At 44.2% G+C, this 19,578-nt stretch overlaps 1 protein-coding gene across 1 annotated transcript in view; it reads right to left on the bottom strand.

The window, feature by feature from the left end:
* The window catches only part of nbeaa (neurobeachin a), a 1,211,357-nt gene that overhangs the window by 916,627 nt on the left and 275,152 nt on the right, over window positions 1-19,578 (bottom strand). Inside the window, exons 9-10 of the mRNA XM_070892347.1 lie at window positions 6,438-6,635; window positions 4,946-5,079 (exon numbers count right to left, since the gene is read on the bottom strand). Of these exons, the coding sequence (XP_070748448.1) occupies window positions 4,946-5,079; window positions 6,438-6,635 (332 nt within the window). The remainder of the gene's footprint in view (window positions 1-4,945; window positions 5,080-6,437; window positions 6,636-19,578) is intronic.

The raw sequence follows: 19,578 nt of genomic DNA, 5'->3' as shown, positions 1-19,578 counted from the left end.
ATATATTGGTAGATGAGGAACTAATTCAATAACAAGAGCGTTACAATAGAAACAATACTCACGAAGACGGCTGCTAGTGTGCACAATTGGTTTGATGTTTTTATCCGAGACCACAAGAATTTAAGTACCCATGCATACTTTTGATACAAATAAAGTAACAGTTAAGCAAAAAATGTGTGATCTACATATTTCAATCAATCTACAATCTCAATCAAGACATGCTGACAATTTAACAGATAGATGAGATTTTGACTTAATCAGTTTTTCGCACCTTCCCATTCCACCCCACTTTTGGCTCAACTGTGCATGTTTATTTTCTTGTAGACAATGCTTTGGAGGTCTTGATCGAAGAAGTGGAAAGGAGAGATGTCCTGTATCCTCAAGGGGCCAGCAGGCAGTGGGAACAAGGTGGTCAAAGCCAGGAATGTTCCTCCAAGAACATGGATGCAGTGCAGGAAGAAGTTTAACGATCTGACACGAGTTTTCAAGGAAAGATAGTTCGACTTCAAATAGCATATCCTACCAACTGCACCACTAGCCTCATCCACTGCTCAATTCTCTACACCACCAACACCCACATAGAAACAATCTCTATCAATCAGTACTCAACCCTAAAATTTATATGCTTTGCCTCACCCTCACACACTTGGCACTATTGCAAGCCTTGCACCCACAACTCACAGCTCGCACACACTGGCAGCTATTCGACCATCGCTCAAACATACTGGACACTCACTGACACGCTTCCCTCTTTCTTGCAGGAGAACAGCAGGTAGCAGGAAAGAATTGAAGGAGGAGAAGTGCATCTGCATGTTTTAACCCCTATGAGTAGACAGTGCTCGCCATCATGAGAATAGGTATCACAGTGGCCGTGGTCATTGGCAGGACTGATCGATGATGAGAATATCTGCATACTTAATTCTCTTTCTTTCATCCAACTTCACTCTCATCCCACAATCTCTTCTGACTTGCAAGCTGCAGATGGTGCTCCCATGTACTTTCTCCTCTCCCCTCACCACAACCCAACCTGTGTCCCATTTTCATTTCAGATACCCAAGAACTGGAACCTTCCCAGTCATTGGCAGAAAAGGAAGCAGCCAGGGAAGAAAAGACAATCATTCGATCTTACACTCGTAACCACCAGCTAAGATGGATGGCATGCATTTTAGAGGCTAGGTGGAGGGATCTGCACATGGAGAGAGACCGGGCACAAGTACGCAGGGGCCAATGCAGCGGGAAACGATAGTGCAGCTTGCCGTAGGGAAAGCCGCTCACTAGTTATGCTGCAGAGGAGTCATATTAGGACTTTGATGGGCCAGGCTCCAGAAAAAGGCTGATGGGTGTATATAGCCAAATATTTGGTGCACTGAAAAGCCTGCTAGAAGACCTGTGCTCAAAATCAAGGAACATGGAGGAGTTCAGCACCAACTTGGTGCAGGGCTTTGCACAGATCTTGGAGCCCATCCTTTCCAATATGGAACAGGTGGTCACCTCCATCAGCACACCTGTGGAACCCACCATGATGCAGCATCTGATGTCACAGCTTCCACTGCAGCACAAACAGCTTCGATCAAATGTGAGAGTGCTGAAGAGAAAGCTCAGACTGCTGCCATCATGGCTTTGGGTATCACTTTTCAATGGGGCTTCCAGGGCATCACAACAGCTATAAACCTGTTCAACAGATCAGCAGAATTGCTGAGGCTTCACCCCAGGAGAGTGACAGTGGCCCCACGAAGCACAAACTTGTTATCTACTCTCAGGATGACATAATTCCTGCTCCCACCACTGCCACTCGCCAGTGCCCGTCAGCCATCCAGCCAGCCCAAACTGCTGCAGCCCAGGCCGAGATAGTGCAGTCTGAAGACGGGGCTTCTCAGCCCAGAGCTGCTCGAGATCACCCTCCAAGACCATCTGAAGTTTCCTCAATTGAAGATCACCAGCCTTCCACCACCCATGATGCAACCACTGGGAAAGCATCTCATCGGAGCATTAGGATAGGCAAAGAAAAACGGAGGACAGGCACTAAAGGAAAGCACAAGGGGGCTTAGTTTATTTATGTATGCATTATGCCATGATTGAATTTATAAAATTGGATTAGAATATGCATTTTCTGGTGGTTTTTATTTTTATATTGTCAGAAAGAGGACGATGTGATGGTCAGTGATAGCGTAAAGATAAGGAGCGTGGGACTGTTGGTGAATGGGGAGGTGTGGTTGAGGTTACTCGTATCGCTCAGGAATTATTTGGTCACGTACAGCCTGGCAGAAAGGGGCTGTCTACATTGTAGCCTCCCTTCCTCTTCATGGTGTCCACTTCCTGTTGCACTCCTCCATTTCTTCCTACTACTCCTCAGCTTCTCACCTGATAGGTGGCGGCCAGGTTGCACTGCAGACAGATTGCACAGCATGCAGAATACCATGACAAATCTTGATAACCCGTTCGGCTGAGTACTGTAGGGCTTCTCCAGAGTGGTCCAGGAAGCAGTAGGATGGTATGTTCTATAATGTTCCTTGTGGCAGCATAGCTCTCACTGTAGGCCTGCTGTGCACGTGGGTTCCAGATCGAAGTCATTAGTCATGTCATGAGTGGATAACCCTCGTCACCCAGTAGCCAGCCTTTGACTTGCCATGGTGGGTCAAATGCAAGTGGCACAGAGGACTGCCGCAGAGTAAAGGAATTGTGACTGCTGCCAGAATAATGGGCATTCACCTGCATGATGATCTGCCTGTGGTCGCACACCAGCTGCACACTGAGGGAGTGGAATCTCTTTCGAATCAGAATCAGCCAAACCACTTCATGTTGACTATTCAAACTTTAGCCTAGTATAGGAAAACTCCAAAAACACATTCAATTGCATCAGCAGCCAGATGGAAAAAATCCAGCAAGTAAGCTGCAAGTATTTCATGATTCCTGTAAATAGAGCTGGCAGGGGGGGGGGGGGCTTCATTTTTTAAATACATGTCTAGCTATGCAAGGTTAAGGTAGGACATAGACTAGAGCGTGGAATTATGAAAATGGCAGCGCTGATATCAAATCACACTGATTGACGTCATAATCTGCTTGCTCGTTAGTTGCATCTCCAAACCCGTTTACCAAGATGGTGTCCGGCACACTCCCTGTCGGAAGTGTGCGTGCACATCTCAAACCCCATTTGAGCGTTAGAAGGCCACGTAGCGCCTAGAAATGGGCACTATACAACCCAATTTCTCCCCCAATGAGTTTCCGAATTCATTCAGGAACTCACATGGCACAGATGTGGTCACAGATCATACCTTTTGTGCACCTTCCAGCAGGAAGATAAAGACGTATATAAAGATGTAATTGCCTGTTGGAAGGTTTACAAAAGGTGTGGACTGAACTGGCCACTTGTGTACAAAGCATTGGTTCGGCCACAGTTAAAGCATTGTGTACAGTGTTGAGTTCATAAAAATGGCAATAAAGCCATAAATAGCATACAGCATAGATTCAGCAGGATAATGCCAAGAATGGAAACTTATAGCCATGAGGAGAGACTTGAGATACTAGGAGCATTTCCAAAGGAGCAGAATGGCTGAGCAGAGAGAGGTTAAGAGAATTCCTCTATACAGCGTGTTGTTGAAGCATGAAATATTTGTCACGGAAAATGGTTGCTGTGAAGATCATTATATAAATATATGAAGCAGGAAAATATACAAGGTTCTGGGACATTGGGATTAGTTTTGAATTACTCGAAAAAAACAGCCAACAGAGATACAAGGGCCTCCTTCAGTGCTATAAATTTCTATGGGTCAATGTTCCCACTTGGAGCAGGCTTTCTTGGATAAAGAACAGAGAGAGGAGGTCCAAAGATGGCGGCGAAAATCAATACAAAAATGAGGCAAAAAGCACTGAACAATTGATCTAACCCATAACTAGTATAATATTCTCTATGGAGGCTAGTGGTCAAGTACAAAAGATCTAATGGTAACTTAAGTCACACATGTTTGTAAATTTCCCGTCACTTCCCCAAAAGGCTGGGAGATTAAGAAATAATTGACAGCCCAAAAAGACTCTAAGTATTATGCTATTTGATTCATTCATATCAGAACTATGGCCCAGAAATTCTGGTCAACTGCTTCCCACGGGCGATTGGGTAAAAAAGTTTTAAAATATGCGCGCCTACCTGTTCCTGTTGCGCCCATGCGAGTTCCCGGTCCAGAGTCCTCCACTGACAGCGTGTCAGACTGCATGCAAGTCAGGACGTGCGCAGGGCTGGAGCTGCAGTCACAAGGCTCTGGCAGCCAATCCAGGTAAAGTATATTCTCATTCATAATAATGGGAACTCCGTAAGTTGGCGTTCCCATTATTAGGAATGAGAAAAACCCCCACATGCACACAAAACTCTAATAAAAAATATAAAAAATACACCACATATTTTTATTATTTTAAATTAAAGTTATTTATGTATTATAAAAAAAAATCTTTATCCAATTTTAAAATTATGGTTTAAAATAAACTTACTGTGGTGAGGAGGGTTTTTAAACAATAAAATGTGTTTTTAAAATTTTATTTTATAATGTTTGTGTATTTTAAAACTCTTGCGCATATAAAAAGTAGGCTATGCGCCTGCTTGTATCAGGCGCAAGAGTTTTCAGGACATCCACTGGGCAAGATATGGGTAAATACCGCAATCTTGCTCATGCAAATGTCCTCGCTCCCAAGATGCAGACGATCTGGCAAGCCAGAAACTTGACAGATCGGAAAAGCCGGTTTTCAATGCATGCACATTGTGCGCTGAAAACCGGCTTTTGCGATGCCTTCCCAGGTCTGTACACACTCCGTATGGATCCAGGAGGCCGGAATTTCTGGGCCAATATGACCTTGACAACTGAGGCATGAAGGTATAATTTATGCTCAGACATTTTCCCAGAATATGTAGTCCAAACACTGAGATTTTATATACACACATTTTTCTTCTAAAACTTACCAGACTGTGGTCTCCACCTGACTGTCATTTTGTTGATGGCAGTCCAACTGTGCAAAAAGTGGGAAAAGAACCTGAATACCACCAACAGAATGGATTGCACTGTGAATCGAGTGTGTCACAATAGCTTTTACATCCTAAAGCAAAGCAAACACAAGAAAACATATAATTTGTCCTGAAACAATGTATTTATCACCTCATTTCTGAGATGATCAGATATTTGAAGACTATAATTTACTTGGGCAATAGAGTAACACAGTTACATAAATACTATCACCACACAGTGACGACACACAAATTTGATTAGTCATGCCACTCAACTGTGGTGAAGAAATGCTGTGCAAATTTTGCTCTTGGATGCACTTAGGGAATGCTCAGATCCCAGGCACAAAGGAAAAGAAAAGGATGCCAAGAGCCACCATACTGGGTTTCCACCCGGTGTACATTACCCAAGAACCTGCTGGGGATCCTTCCCAAAGGGAAAACAGCATACCTGCAGGAACAAGCATTGGACAGCCATGCAAGAGAGATGGGAGGGACCGAATGGGCCTTCTAACTTATTTTCCAGCAGGTACACCAAGCAGGTGGCCACTGCGAAGTACTCCAGAAGAAGCAGGCACTTGGTGTTTCACCCAGTCCTGCTCAGGTCGGAGGATCTGAGGGGCGTAGACCTGTAGTCGGTTTCCTGCTACAAGGACTTCAGGATACGGATTGGGTTTAGAGGACTTCTGGCTGCTGTTTTTGGATTGTCCTGCAACAGCAGCAGCTAATTTCCAGCCCTTGTTCTGGGCACAGGGCATTGCCGAGAATAAGCCCACGCCTGGGAAACATCAGGCCAATGTTAATGAAGATGCTAAACCCGGAAATCAAGGCGGTTTCAGACCACGTCAGCTTGCTTTGACTGATCAACTTGACTTGTGTCAATATGTAGGTGAAGAGGAGAGGAGTACTGAGATCCAGTTATGTCTCTCACTCTCTTTGAAGAGCATAAAGGAATGAAAACTGGGTCACTTGCAAGTACTGGGCTGTGATTAACACATACCCTTTGAGTTCAAGCGATCTGTGACCTCAGAAAGAAAAGATGAATGGGAGCAAGTTAGAGGGTAACATTCCTAAAAACAAAACAAAAGTTATGGCTTTAATGTGCCTCATCATAATTGGCTCCTACTAAGATATAATTGAGAACAAAATATATTTTACAACTCAATAAATTGATTGGGAAAAAAATGGGCATCAGTTGTTTTACACAACAGGACATTCCCCAATGTAGCTGCATTCATATAACCTCAGACAAGAAAACCTGCCACATTCCAACAAGTATTTCACAGTTACACAGTTATAGTAAGCAAAGTAATCTTTTCATCACATAAGTTTGAAAATGGCATCAACAAAAACGCATTATAGTCAAGCTCTTATTTAACTAGAGTTTACTTTTAAGTAACTTGGAAAGCAGAGATCAATGTAAATCATACCAGAATGAGATTTTAATGCTAACCTGCAGCATTAGTGCATGTGGAGAATGTACAAAAATTGAGGGGTTTTCCTTTGGTGATGACTCAAGGCAAAGCTGTGCATCAGTAGCTTTGGCATTATACGTGAAGGCAATACTACTAGCCAGCTTCCCATCATACAATACTTGCTTATGATGTTCCGCAAGGTGGATGTCACTCTCTGATTTGAACTTAAAGGTACTCTGAAAAACAATACATTAATTTATGTTTTCCTACACATTTGAAGTATTTCACATTATTAGCAAAACAAAGCAACAACTGTTCATACAGCTGTATAAAAATGTCACTTATCTATTAATGCTTGACTTTAGAGAACCATTAAATATTATAACGCACAAGGTTTTTTTTTTTAAATACAATGTTTATTCCACAAACTCACTCAAACAAGTCAATTATGCAAGTATCCTTTACAAGTAAAATATCAATGCATGCAAACATTTTTATGCAGTATTATTTTTATATAGATGTATGGAAGGGGCAAAAAAGTACACTTGAGTAAGGTGGTTAAATTAGGAAGTTCTGAGGAATCGGGAGTTCCTCTGTCTTACGGTATGGATTGTAATATTGACCGGTTATATATAACCCGCTTATGTATGTAAAGCACGCTTATACACTCGCTTACGTTGGACGAGTAAAAAGGGAATAGTGAAGCCTGATGGGTAATGAACCACCTGAAATAGCCAACACTGCATTGACCCTTAGCACAGAAAATAGATGAAAAATCATTCAGTACGGAGAACAAGGACACAAATGTTTTGGAAGATAAACTGTAAACAGAATCTGACAAATGAAAAACTGTATCCAGAGTTCTCTCAGGAAGAGATAAGGAAGCCAGTATTTTTTAGAGAGAGTTATTTCACACATCATAGGGACTACGGCAAAGTTCACATCACTGAACAAAATGATTGACATGTGATGAGAGATGGACAGGTGGGAACGAACCACTCAGAGCTAGTCTGATAAGAGTCAACAAATCAATGTAACTTCGCTGATAGCAGTAGACCAATCGATGATTTTGTAGGAGGGTAGCATCCCTCGAAAAACTGTACAATTGTAACTGAAACCTCTTGTACTTTGAAGGTTCCATGTTTGAACTTTCCCTTGCATTTGCTCGAAATAAACTAGTTGTACCGAAGGTTTCGTTTGATGGATTCCGTGGTCGTTATACGGGTGGGGGTGTCGATTCCTTATATCAGGTATTCCACCTTTAAGGAGAGAAGTCTTCTTTCTACCCCAATGTTCATGTTTTTTCCTGTAAACATGTAAAATAAACTTACCTTTCAATAGTAAAGCTTTGGTCTAGTATCGTGCTTTAATATTTCTTGTGGGCCAACAATGAAGTAGCTATCCTGCCCAGAGTGTTCAGTAGCTATTAGTACAGTGAACATGAACGTGATATCGATTGGAAGATAGTTGTGATGAACATGCAGTGGAGTGTGCGTACAACACAATGGTTCAGAACGAGGTTGAGTCTGCTAAAACGCAGAAAAAAATAAAGCCAGCAAAGAAAAGACAATTTAATTCTATTAGTATGGGCTAATTTGAATTTATATTGAAAAAAAATGAAACTCCATTACCAACTAAGCTACTCATTCCTTGATACATTTTAGATTCCCCACAACTACAAATCCTACCACTCTATGGCACCTAAACATGCTGTGCCACCGCCATATCCCATCTGAAACACTTTGTTAGAATTACAGACTTGCTGTCACAATCACATTTTAAGAGAGAGAAACATTTACTATTGCTAGCTGATCTCATGGGCAAATGTCACAAGATGTGTCTCTTGCTTTCTTTCCCATTTAATGATTTGGGGGTAATATATTAGCATGGATAGAGGATTGGCTAACTAACAGAAAATAGAGAATCGGGATAAATGGTTCATTCTCCAGTTGGCAACAGTAAATAGTGGAGTGCCACAGGGATCAGTGCTGGGACCCCAACTATTTACAATCTATATTAACGACTTCCAAGAAGGGAAGGACTGTAACGTAGCCAAGTTTGCTGACGACACAAAGATGGGAGGAAAAGCAATATGTGAGGAGGACACAGAAAATCTGCAAAAGGACATAGACAGGCTAAGTGAGTGGGCAAAAATTTGGCAGATGGAGTATAATGTTGGAAAGTGTGAGGTCATACACTTTGACAGAAAAAAATCAAAGAGCAAGTTATTATTTAAATGGAGAAATATTGCAAAGTGCCGCAGTACAGCAGGACCTGGGGGTACTTGTGCATGAAACACAAAAGGATAGTATGCAGGTACAGCAAGTGATCAGGAAGGCCAATGGAATCTTGGCCTTTATTGGAAAGGGGATGGAGTATAAAATCAGGGAAGTCTTGCTAGAGCTGCACAGGATATTGGTGAGGCCACACCTGGAATAGTGCGTGTAGTTTTGGTTTCCATATTGACGAAATGATATTCTTGCTTTGGAGGCAGTTCAGAGAAGGTTCACTAGGTTGATTCCGGAGATGAAGGGGTTGACCTATGAGGAAAGGTTGAGTAGGTTGGGCCGCTACTCATTGGAATTCAAAAGAATGAGAGGTGATCTTATCGAAACGTATAAGGATTATGCGGGGGCTTGACAAAGTGGATGCAGAGAGGATGGGAGAGACTGGAACTAGAGGGCATGATCTTAGAATAAGGGGCCGCCCATTTAAAATTGAGATGAGGAGAAATTTTTTCTCTGAGGATTGTAAATCTGTGGAATTCGCTGCCTTGGAGAGCTGTGGAAGCTGGGACATTGAATAAATTTAAGACAGAAATAGGCAGTTTCCTAAACGATAAGGGGATAAGGGGTTATGGGGTGCAGGCAGGGAAGTGGAGCTGAGTCCATGATCAGATCAGCCATGATCTTATTGAATTATTTCCCTTAGCAGAGGGGTCAACATCCAGGGGGCAGAGATTTAAAACAATTGGTAGGAGGTTTAGAGGAGATTTATGGGGACATAAGAACAAAAGAACATAAGAATTAGGAACAGGAATAGGCCATCTAGCCCCTTGAGCCTGCTCCGCCATTCAACAAGATCATGGCTGATCTGGCCGTGGACTCAGATCCATTGATCCGCCCGCTCCCCGGAACCCTTAATTCCCTTATTGGTTAAAAATCTATCTATCTGTGACTTGAATACATTCAATGAGCTAGCCTCAACTGCTTCCTTGGGCAGAGAATTCCACAGATTCACAACCCTCTGGGAGAAGAAATTCCTTCTCAACTCGGTTTAAATTGGCTCCCCCGTACTTTGAGGCTGTGCCCCCTAGTTCTAGTCTCCCCGACCAGTGGAAACTACCTCTCTGCCTCTATCTTGTCTATCCCTTTCATTATTTTAAATGTTTCTATAAGATCACCCCTCATCCTTCTGAACTCCAACGAGTAAAGACCCAGTCTACTCAATCTATCATCATAAGGTAACCCCCTCATCTCCGGAATCAGCCTAGTGAATTGTCTCTGTACCCCCTCCAAAGCTAGTATATCCTTCCTTAAGTAAGGTGACCAAAACGGCACGCAGTACTCCAGGTGCGGCCTCACCAATACCCTGTACAGTTGCAGAAGGACCGCCCTGCTTTTGTACTCCATCCCTCTCGCAATGAAGGCCAACATTCCATTCGCCTTCCTGATTACCTGCTGCACCTGCAAACTAACTTTTTGGGATTCATGCACAAGGACCCCCAGGTCCCTCTGCACCGCAGCATGTTGTAATTTCTCCCCATTCAAATAATATTCCCTTTTACTGTTTTTTTTCCCCCAAGGTGGATGACCTCACACTTTGCGACATTGTATTCCATCTGCCAAACCTTAGCCCATTCGCTTAACCTATCTAAATCTCCTTGCAGCCTCTCTGTGTCCTCTACACAACTCGCTTTCCCACTAATCTTTGTGTCATCTGCAAATTTTGTTACACTACACTCTGTCCCCTCTTCCAGGTCATTTATGTATACTGTAAACAGTTGTGGTCCCAGAACCAATCCCTGTGGCATACCACTAACCATCGATTTCCAACCCGAAAAGGACCCATTTATCCCGACTCTGTGCTTTCTGTTAGCCAGCCAATTCTCTATCCATGCTAACACATTTCCACTGACTCTGCATACTTTTATCTTCTGCAGTAACCTTTTGTGTGGCACCTTATCGAATGCCTTTTGAAAATCTAAATACACCACATCCATCGGTACACCTCTATCCACCATGCTCGTTATATCCTCAAAGAATTCCAGTAAATTAGTTAAACATAATTTCCCCTTCATGAACCCATGCTGCGTCTGCTTGATTGCACTATTCCTATCCAGATGTCCCGCTATTTCTTCCTTAATGATAGTTTCAAGCATTTTCCCCACTACAGATATTAAACTAACCGGCCTATAGTTACCTGCCTTTTGTCTGCCCCCTTTTTTAAACAGAGGCGTTACATTAGCTGCTTTCCAATCCGCTGGTACCTCCCCAGAGTCCAGAGAATTTTGGTAGATTATAACGAAAGCATCTGCTATAACTTCCGCCATCTCTTTTAATACCCTGGGATGCATTTCATCAGGACCAGGGGACTTGTCTACCTGGAGTCCCATTAGCCTGTCTAGCACTACCCTGCTAGTGATCGTGATTGTCTCAAGATCCTCCCTTCCCACATTCCTGTGACCAGCAATTTCTGGCATGGTTTCTGTGTCTTCCACTGTGAAGACCGAAGCAAAATAATTGTTTAAGGTCTCAGCCATTTCCACATTTCCCATTATTAAATCCCCCTTCTCATCTTCTAAGGGACCAACATTTACTTTAGTCACTCTTTTCCGTTTTATATATCTGTAAAAGCTTTTACTATCCGTTTTTATGTTTTGCGCAAGTTTACCTTCGTAATCTATCTTTCCTTTCTTTATTGCTTTCTTAGTCATTCTTTGCTGTCGTTTAAAATTTTCCCAATCTTCTATTTTCCCACTAACCTTGGCCACCTTATACGCATTGGTTTTTAATTTGATACTCTCCTTTATTTCCTTGGTTATCCACGGCTGGTTATCCCATCTCTTACCGCCCTTCTTTTTCACTGGAATATATTTTTGTTGAGCACTATGAAAGAGCTCCTTAAAAGTCCTCCACTGTTCCTCAATTGTGCCACCGTTTAGTCTGTGTTTCCAGTCTACTTTAGCCAACTCTGCCCTCATCCCACTGTAGTCCCCTTTGTTTAAGCATAGTACGCTCGTTTGAGACACTACTTCCTCACCCTCAATCTGTATTGCAAATTCAACCATACTGTGATCACTCATTCCGAGAGGATCTTTTACTAGGAGATCATTTATTATTCCTGTCTCATTACACAGGACCAGATCTAAGATAGCTTGCTCCCTTGTAGGTTCTGTAACATACTGTTCTAAGAAACAATCCCGTATGCATTATATGAATTCCTCCTCCAGGCTACCCTGTGCGATTTGATTTGACCAATCGATATGTAGGTTAAAATCCCCCATGATGACTGCCGTTCCTTTTTCACATGCCTCCATTATTCCCTTGATTATTGCCCGCCCCACCATGAAGTTATTATCTGGGGGGCTATAAACTACGCCCACCAGTGACTTTTTCCTCTTACTATCTCTAATCTCCACCCACAATGATTCAACATTTTGTTCATTAGAGCCAATATCGGCTCTCACAACTGCCCTGATATCATCCTTCATTAACAGAGCTACCCCATCTCCTTTCCCTTCTTGTCTATCTTTTCGAATCGTCAGATACCACTGTATGTTTAATTCCCAGTCTTGGCCACCCTGCAACCACGTTTCTGTAATGGCCACCAAATCATACCCATTTGTAATGATTTGTGCCGTCAACTCATTTACTTCATTTCGAATGCTGCGTGCGTTTAGGTAGAGTGTTTTAATACTAGTTTTTAAACCATTATTTTTAGCTTTGACACCTCCTGCAGCCCCTTTATATTCAGTGACCCTTTTTGTTTTTTGCCTTGGGTTTCTCTGCCCTCCACTTTTACTCACCTCCTTTCTGTCTTTTGCATTTGTCCCCTTTTTGTTTCCTTGTCTCCCTGCATTGGTTCCCATCCCCCTGCCATATTCATTTAACTCCTCCCCAACAGCACTAGCAAACACTCCCCCTAGGACATTGGTTCCGGTCCTGCCTAGGTGCAGACCGTCCGGTTTGTACTGGTCCCACCTCCCCCAGAACCGGTTCCAATGCCCCAGGAATTTGAATCCCTCCCTGCTGCACCACTGCTCAAGCCACGTATTCATCTGAGCTATCCTGCGATTCCAACTCTGACTAGCACGTGGCACTGGTAGCAATCCTGAGATTACTACTTTTGAGGTGCTACATTTTAATTTAGCTCCTAGCTCCTTAAATTCATCTCGTAGGACCTCAACCCTTTTTTTTTTAACCTATATCGTTGGTACCAATGTGCACCACGACAACTGGCTGTTCACCCTCCCTTTTCAGAATGTCCTGCACCCGCTCCGAGACATCCTTGACATACCATCCTGGAGTCTCGGTTGCGGCCGCAGAAACGCCCATCTATTCCCCTTACAATCGAATCCCCTATCACTATCGCTCTCCCACTCTTTTTCCTGCCCTCCTGTGCAGCAGAGCCAGCCACAGTTCCATGAACTTGGCTGCTGCTGCCCTCCCCTGATGAGTCATCCCCCTCAACAGTACACAAAACGGTGTATCTGTTTTGCAGGGGGATGACCGCAGGGGACCCCTGCACTACCTTCCTTGCACTGCTCTTCCTGCTGGTCTTCCATTCCTTAGCTGGCTGTGGACCCTTCACCTGCGGTAAGACCAACTCGCTACACATGTTACTCACGTCATTCTCAGCATCGTGGATGCTCCAGAGTGAATCCACCCTCAGCTCCAATTCCGCAATGCGGTCTGTCAGGAGCTGGAGGCGGATACACTTCCCGCACACGTAGTCATCAGGGACACCGGAAGTGTCCCCGAGTTCCCACATGGTACAGGAGGAGCATATCACGTGACCGAGCTCTCCTGCCATGACTTAACCCTAAGATGCACTTAAATTGGCAACAACAATGCTGAAGTTTACTCACTGATATAGAAGAGAAAAAAGATAAACTACTCACCAATCACCAGCCAATCACTTACCCCCTTGGCTGTGACGTCACCTTTGTTACTTTCTACTTCTTTTTTGCCTTCTCCCTGTAGCTGCACCGGCTGGTTCTCGCTGACCCCGGAACTCATGCCTCAGCGACGCACCTCCTCACGCTGCTCCCGACTGCCGCCGCATTGGGCTTTTATAGGCCTCTCGCCGACCCCAGAACTCACGTCTCAGCGACGCACCTCCTTATGCTGCCCCCGACTGCCGTTGCGTTGGGCCTTTATAGGCCTCTCGCCGACCCCGGAACTCACGCCTCAGCGACGCACCTCCTCACCCACAGGTGGGGTGGTGGGGTCTGGAACTCACTACCTGAAAGGGTGTTTGAGGCAGAAACCCTCACCACATTTAAAAAGTACTTGGATATGCACTTGAAGTGCCGTAACCTACAAGGCTATGGACCAAGAGCTCGAAAGTGGGATTCGGCTGGATAACTTTGTCGGCCGGCGCGGACACAATGGGCCGAAATGGCCTCCTTCCGTGCTGTAAATTTCTATGATTCTATGAAAAGGAAGGTTATGGGGAGATGCCATATTCACGAAGCTCACAACAGAGCAGCGCAACCTGGACATCAACTTTTGGATATTCACATTTACATAGAAACATAGAAAATAGGTGCAGGAGCAGGCCATTCGGCCCTTCGAGCCTGCACCATCATTCAATATGATCATAGCTGATCATGCAACTTCAGTACCCCACTCCTGCCTTCTCTCCATACCCCCTGAACCCTTCAGCCGTAAGGGCTACATCTAACTCCCTTTTGAATATATCCTACGAACTGGACTCAACAACTTTCTGTGGTAGAGATGGCCACAGGTTCACAATTCTCTGGGTGAAAAAGTTTCTTCTCATCTCGGTCCTATATGGCTTACCCCTTATCCTGAGACTGTGACCCCTGATTCTGGACTTCCCCCAACATCGAGAACATTCTTCCTGCATCTAACCTGTCCAATCCCGTCAGAATTTTATATGTTCCTATGAGATCCCCTCTCATTCTTCTAAATTCCAGTGAATATAAGCCTAGTCAATCCAGTCTTTCCTCATATGTCAGGCCTGCCATCCCGGGAATCAGTCTGGTGAACCTTCACTGCACTCCCTCAATAGCAAGAATGTCCTTCCTCAGATTAGAAGACCAAAACTGCACACAATACTCAAGGTGTGGTCTCACCAAGGCCCTGTGCAACTGCAATACGACCTCCCTGCTCCTATACTCAAATTCCCTCGCTTTGAAGGCCAGCATGCCATTTGTTTTCTTTACTGCCTTATATACCTGCATACCTACCTTCAACGGTTGATGTACATGACACCCAGGTCTCGTTGCACCTCCCCTTTTACTAATCTGTCACCATTCAGATAATAATCTGCCTTCCTGTTTTTGCCACTTGGACTTGGACCGACCCTGTCACTGCTTTCCAAAAGCGCTATTACATCTTTAATAATTGATTCCAGCATTTTCCCCACTACCAATGTCAGGCTAACCGGTCTATAATTCCGTGTTTTCTCTCTCCTTCCTTTTTTTTAAAAAGTGGAGTTACATTAGCTACCCTCTCCATAGGAACTAATCCAAAGTCCATGGAATTTTGGAAAATTACCACCAATGCAGCTACTTAGTAGCACGTCTAATACTGTGTTATCTTCAGCACCAAGCAACTCAGTTTTGGTTGAGGAAAAATTGCTACAATGTTGCCTGCCTTCTTCCATGAGGGCTGCAAATTGAGCTCCTTGGCTTAGTAATCATTTCCATGAGACAAGTGACCAAGATGGAAAGAAAAGCTGGTACAATAATAATTTTCAAGAAAGCTTAGCTTTCTTCATCACTTTGATAACCTCAATGTTCTCCAAAACATATGTTGCTTAGTTAATGATTTTATTTAATCCTGTTTGCCCAGCCCCAGAGAAACCTGTAATTTACTGTTGGGTTCAGTACAGTTCAAAGACAGACAAACTAATGGACTTAATGAAAAATCTTTCTCCATACTGCAAAATATTTTTTCCAACATGACCAAATGTACAACATCACATTACATATAGAGCACAATAATAAAAGCTATCAGTCCAGAAAATCTGCACACAATGGGCTCAATTTTCCCCAGTATTTGCGGTTTTTTTTTTGGAGCAGGCTGCTTTTTCCCCAGTTTCCCTAATCTGGTTCTGGTTGCCATATTACAGGAAGGACATGATTGCACTAGAGAGGGTGCAGAGGAGATTTACGAGGATGCTACCTGGAATGGAGAATCATAGTTATGAGGACAGATTGGATAGGCTGGGTTTGTTCTCATTGGAACAGAGGAGGTTGAGAGGAGACCTAATTGAGGTGTACAAAATACTGAGGGGCCTAGATCGAGTGGATAGTAAGGGCAAATTTCCATTGGTGGAGGGGTCTATTATGAAGGGGCATCGTTTTCAAGTGGTTGGTGGAAGGTTTAGAGGGGATTTGAGGGGGTGGGCTTCTTTACGCAGAGGGTTGTGGAGATTGGAACTCGCTGCCTGGAAGAGTGGTGGATGCAGAAACCCTCACCACTTTTAAGAGATGGTTGGATGACCGCTGAGAATGACGTGAGTAGCACGTGTAGCGAGTTGGTCGTACCGCAGGGAAAGGGTCCACAGCCAGATAGGGAATGGAAGACCAGCAGGCAGAGCAGTGCAAGGAAGGTAGTGCAGGGGTGCCCTTTGGTCATCCCCCTGCAAAACAGATACACTGCTTTGGGTACTGTTGGGGGGAATGACTCATCAGGGGAGGGCAGCAGCAGCCAAGTTCATGGCACCGTGGCTGGCTCTGTTGCACAGGAGGGCAGGAAAAAGAGTGGGAGAGCGATAGTGATAGGGGATTCAATTGTAAGGGGAATAGATAGGCGTTTCTGCGGCCGCAACCGAGACTCCAGGATGGTATGTTGCCTCCCTGGTGCAAGGGTCAAGGGTGTCTCGGAGCGGGTGCAGGACATTCTAAAAAGGGAGGGAGAACAGCCAGTTGTCGTGGTGCACATTGGTACCAACGACATAGGTAAAAAAAGGGATGAGGTCCTACGAAACGAATTTAAGGAGCTAAGAGCTAAATTAAAAAGTAGGACCTCAAAAGTAGTAATCTTGGGATTCCTACCAGTGCCACGTGCGAGTCAGAATAGGAATCGCAGGATAGCGCAGATGAATACGTGGCTTGAGCAGTGGTGCAGCAGGGAGGGATTCAAATTCCTGGGGCATTGGAACCGGTTCTGGGGGAGGTGGGACCAGTACAAACCGGACGGTCTGCACTTGGGCAGGACGGGAACCAATGTCCTAAGGGGAGTGTTTGCTAGTGCTGTTGGGGAGGAGTTAAACTAATATGGCAGGGGGATGGGAACCAATGCAGGGAGACAGAGGGAAACAAAAATGAGATAAGAGTAAAAGACAGAAAAGAGATGAGGAAAAGTGGAGGGCAGAGAAACCCAAGGCAAAGAACAAAATTCTAAAAGGACAAAGGGTGTTAAAAAAACAAGCCTGAAGGCTTTGTGTCTTAATGCAAGGAGTATCCGTAATAAAGTGGATGAATTAACTGTGCAAATAGATGTTAACAAATATGATGTGACTGGGATTACAGAGACGTGGCTCCAGGATGATCAGGGCTGGGAACTCAACATCCAGGGGTATTCAACGTTCAGGAAGGATAGAATAAAAGGAAAAGGAGGTGGGGTAGCATTGCTGGTTAAAGAGGAGATTAATGCAATAGTTAGGAAGGACATTAGCTTGAATGATGTGGAATCTATATGGGTAGAGCTGCAGAACACCAAAAGGGCAAAAAACGTTAGTGGGAGTTGTGTACAGACCACCAAACAGTAGTAGTGATGTTGGGGAGGGCATCAAACAGGAAATTAGGGGTGCATGCAATAAAGGTGCAGCAGTTATAATGGGTGACTTTAATATGCACATAGATTGGGCTAACCAAACTGGAAGCAATACGGTGGAGGAGGATTTCCTGGAGTGCATAAGGGATGGTTTTCTAGACCAATATGTCGAGGAACCAACTAGGGGGGAGGCCATCTTAGACTGGGTGTTGTGCAATGAGAGAGGATTAATTAGCAATCTCGTTGTGCGAGGCCTCTTGGGGAAGAGTGACCATAATATGGTGGAATTCTGCATTAGGATGGAGAATGAAACAGTTAATTCAGAGACCATGCTCCACAACGTAAAGAAGGCTAACTTTGAAGGTATGAGGCGTGAATTGGCTAGGATAGATTGGCGAATGATACTTAAGGGGTTGACTGTGAATGGGCAATGGCAGACATTTAGAGACCGCATGGATGAACTTCAACAATTGTACATTCCTGTCTGGCGTAAAAATAAAAAAGGAAAGGTGGCTCAACCGCGGCTATCAAGGGAAATCAGGGATAGTATTAAAGCCAAGGAAGTGGCATACAAATTGGCCAGAAATAGCACCCGGGGACTGGGAGAAATTTAGAACTCAGCAGAGGAGGACAAAGGGTTTGATTAGGGCAGGGAAAATGGAGTATGAGAAGAAGCTTGCAGGGAACATTAAGACGGATTGCAAAAGTTTCTATAGATATGTAAAGAGAAAAAGGTTAGTAAAGACAAACGTAGGTCCCCTGCAGTCAGAATCAGGGGAAGTCATAACGGGGAACAAAGAAATGGCGGACCAATTGAACAAGTACTTTGGTTCGGTATTCACTAAGGAGGACACAAACAACCTTCCGGATATAAAAGGGGTCAGAGGGTCTAGTAAGGAGGAGGAACTGAGGAAAATCCTTATTAGTCGGGAAATTGTGTTGGGGAAATTGATGGGATTGAAGGCCGATAAATCCCCAGGGCCTGATGGACTGCATCCCAGAGTACTTAAGGAGGTGGCCTTGGAAATAGCTGATGCATTGACAGTCATTTTCCAACATTCCATTGACTCTGGATCAGTTCCTATGGAGTGGAGGGTAGCCAATGTAACCCCACTTTTTAAAAAAGGAGGGAGAGAGAAAACAGGGAATTATAGACCGGTCAGCCTGACATCAGTAGTGAGTAAAATGATGGAATCAATTATTAAGGATGTCATAGCAGTGCATTTGGAAAGAGGTGACATGATAGGTCCAAGTCAGCATGGATTTGTGAAAGGGAAATCATGCTTGACAAATCTTCTGAAATTTTTTGAGGATGTTTCCAGTAGAGTGGACAAGGGAGAACCAGTTGATGTGGTATATTTGGACTTTCAGAAGGCTTTCGACAAGGTCCCACACAAGAGATTGATGTGCAAAGTTAAAGCACATGGGATTGGGGTAGTGTGCTGACATGGATTGAGAACTGGTTGTCAGACAGGAAGCAAAGAGTAGGAGTAAATGGGGACTTTTCAGAATGGCAGGCAGTGACTAGTGGGGTACCGCAAGGTTCTGTGCTGGGGCCCCAGCTGTTAACACTGTACATTAATGATTTAGATGAGGGGATTAAATGTCGTATCTCCAAATTTACGGATGACACTAAGTTGGGTGGCAGTGTGAGCTGCGAGGAGGATGCTATGAGGCTGCAGAGCGACTTGGATAGGTTAGGTGAGTGGGCAAATGCATGGCAGATGAAGTATAATGTGGATAAATGTGAGGTGATCCACTTTGGTGGTAAAAACAGAGAGACAGACTATTATCTGAATGGTGACAGATTAGGAAAAGGGGAGGTGCAAAGAGACCTGGGTGTCATGGTACATCAGTCATTGAAGGTTGGCATGCAGGTACAGCAGGCGGTTAAGAAAGCAAATGGCATGTTGGCCTTCATAGCGAGGAGATTTGAGTACAGGGGCAGGGAGGTGTTGCTGCAGTTGTACAGGGCCTTGGTGAGGCCACACCTGGAGTATTGTGTACAGTTTTGGTCTCCTAACCTGAGGAAGGACATTCTTGCTATTGAGGGAGTGCAGCGAAGGTTCACCAGACTGATTCCCAGGATGGCGGGACTGACCTATCAAGAAAGACTGGATCAACTGGGCTTGTATTCACTGGAGTTCAGAAGAATGAGAGGGGACCTCATAGAAACGTTTAAAATTCTGACGGGGTTAGACAGGTT

The sequence above is a fragment of the Pristiophorus japonicus genome, chromosome 10, assembly GCF_044704955.1.
Source record: "Pristiophorus japonicus isolate sPriJap1 chromosome 10, sPriJap1.hap1, whole genome shotgun sequence".
Classification (NCBI taxonomy): Eukaryota; Metazoa; Chordata; class Chondrichthyes; family Pristiophoridae; genus Pristiophorus; species Pristiophorus japonicus.
Note: the sequence above shows the minus strand (reverse complement) of the source record. Positions and strands in the feature narration are given on the sequence as shown.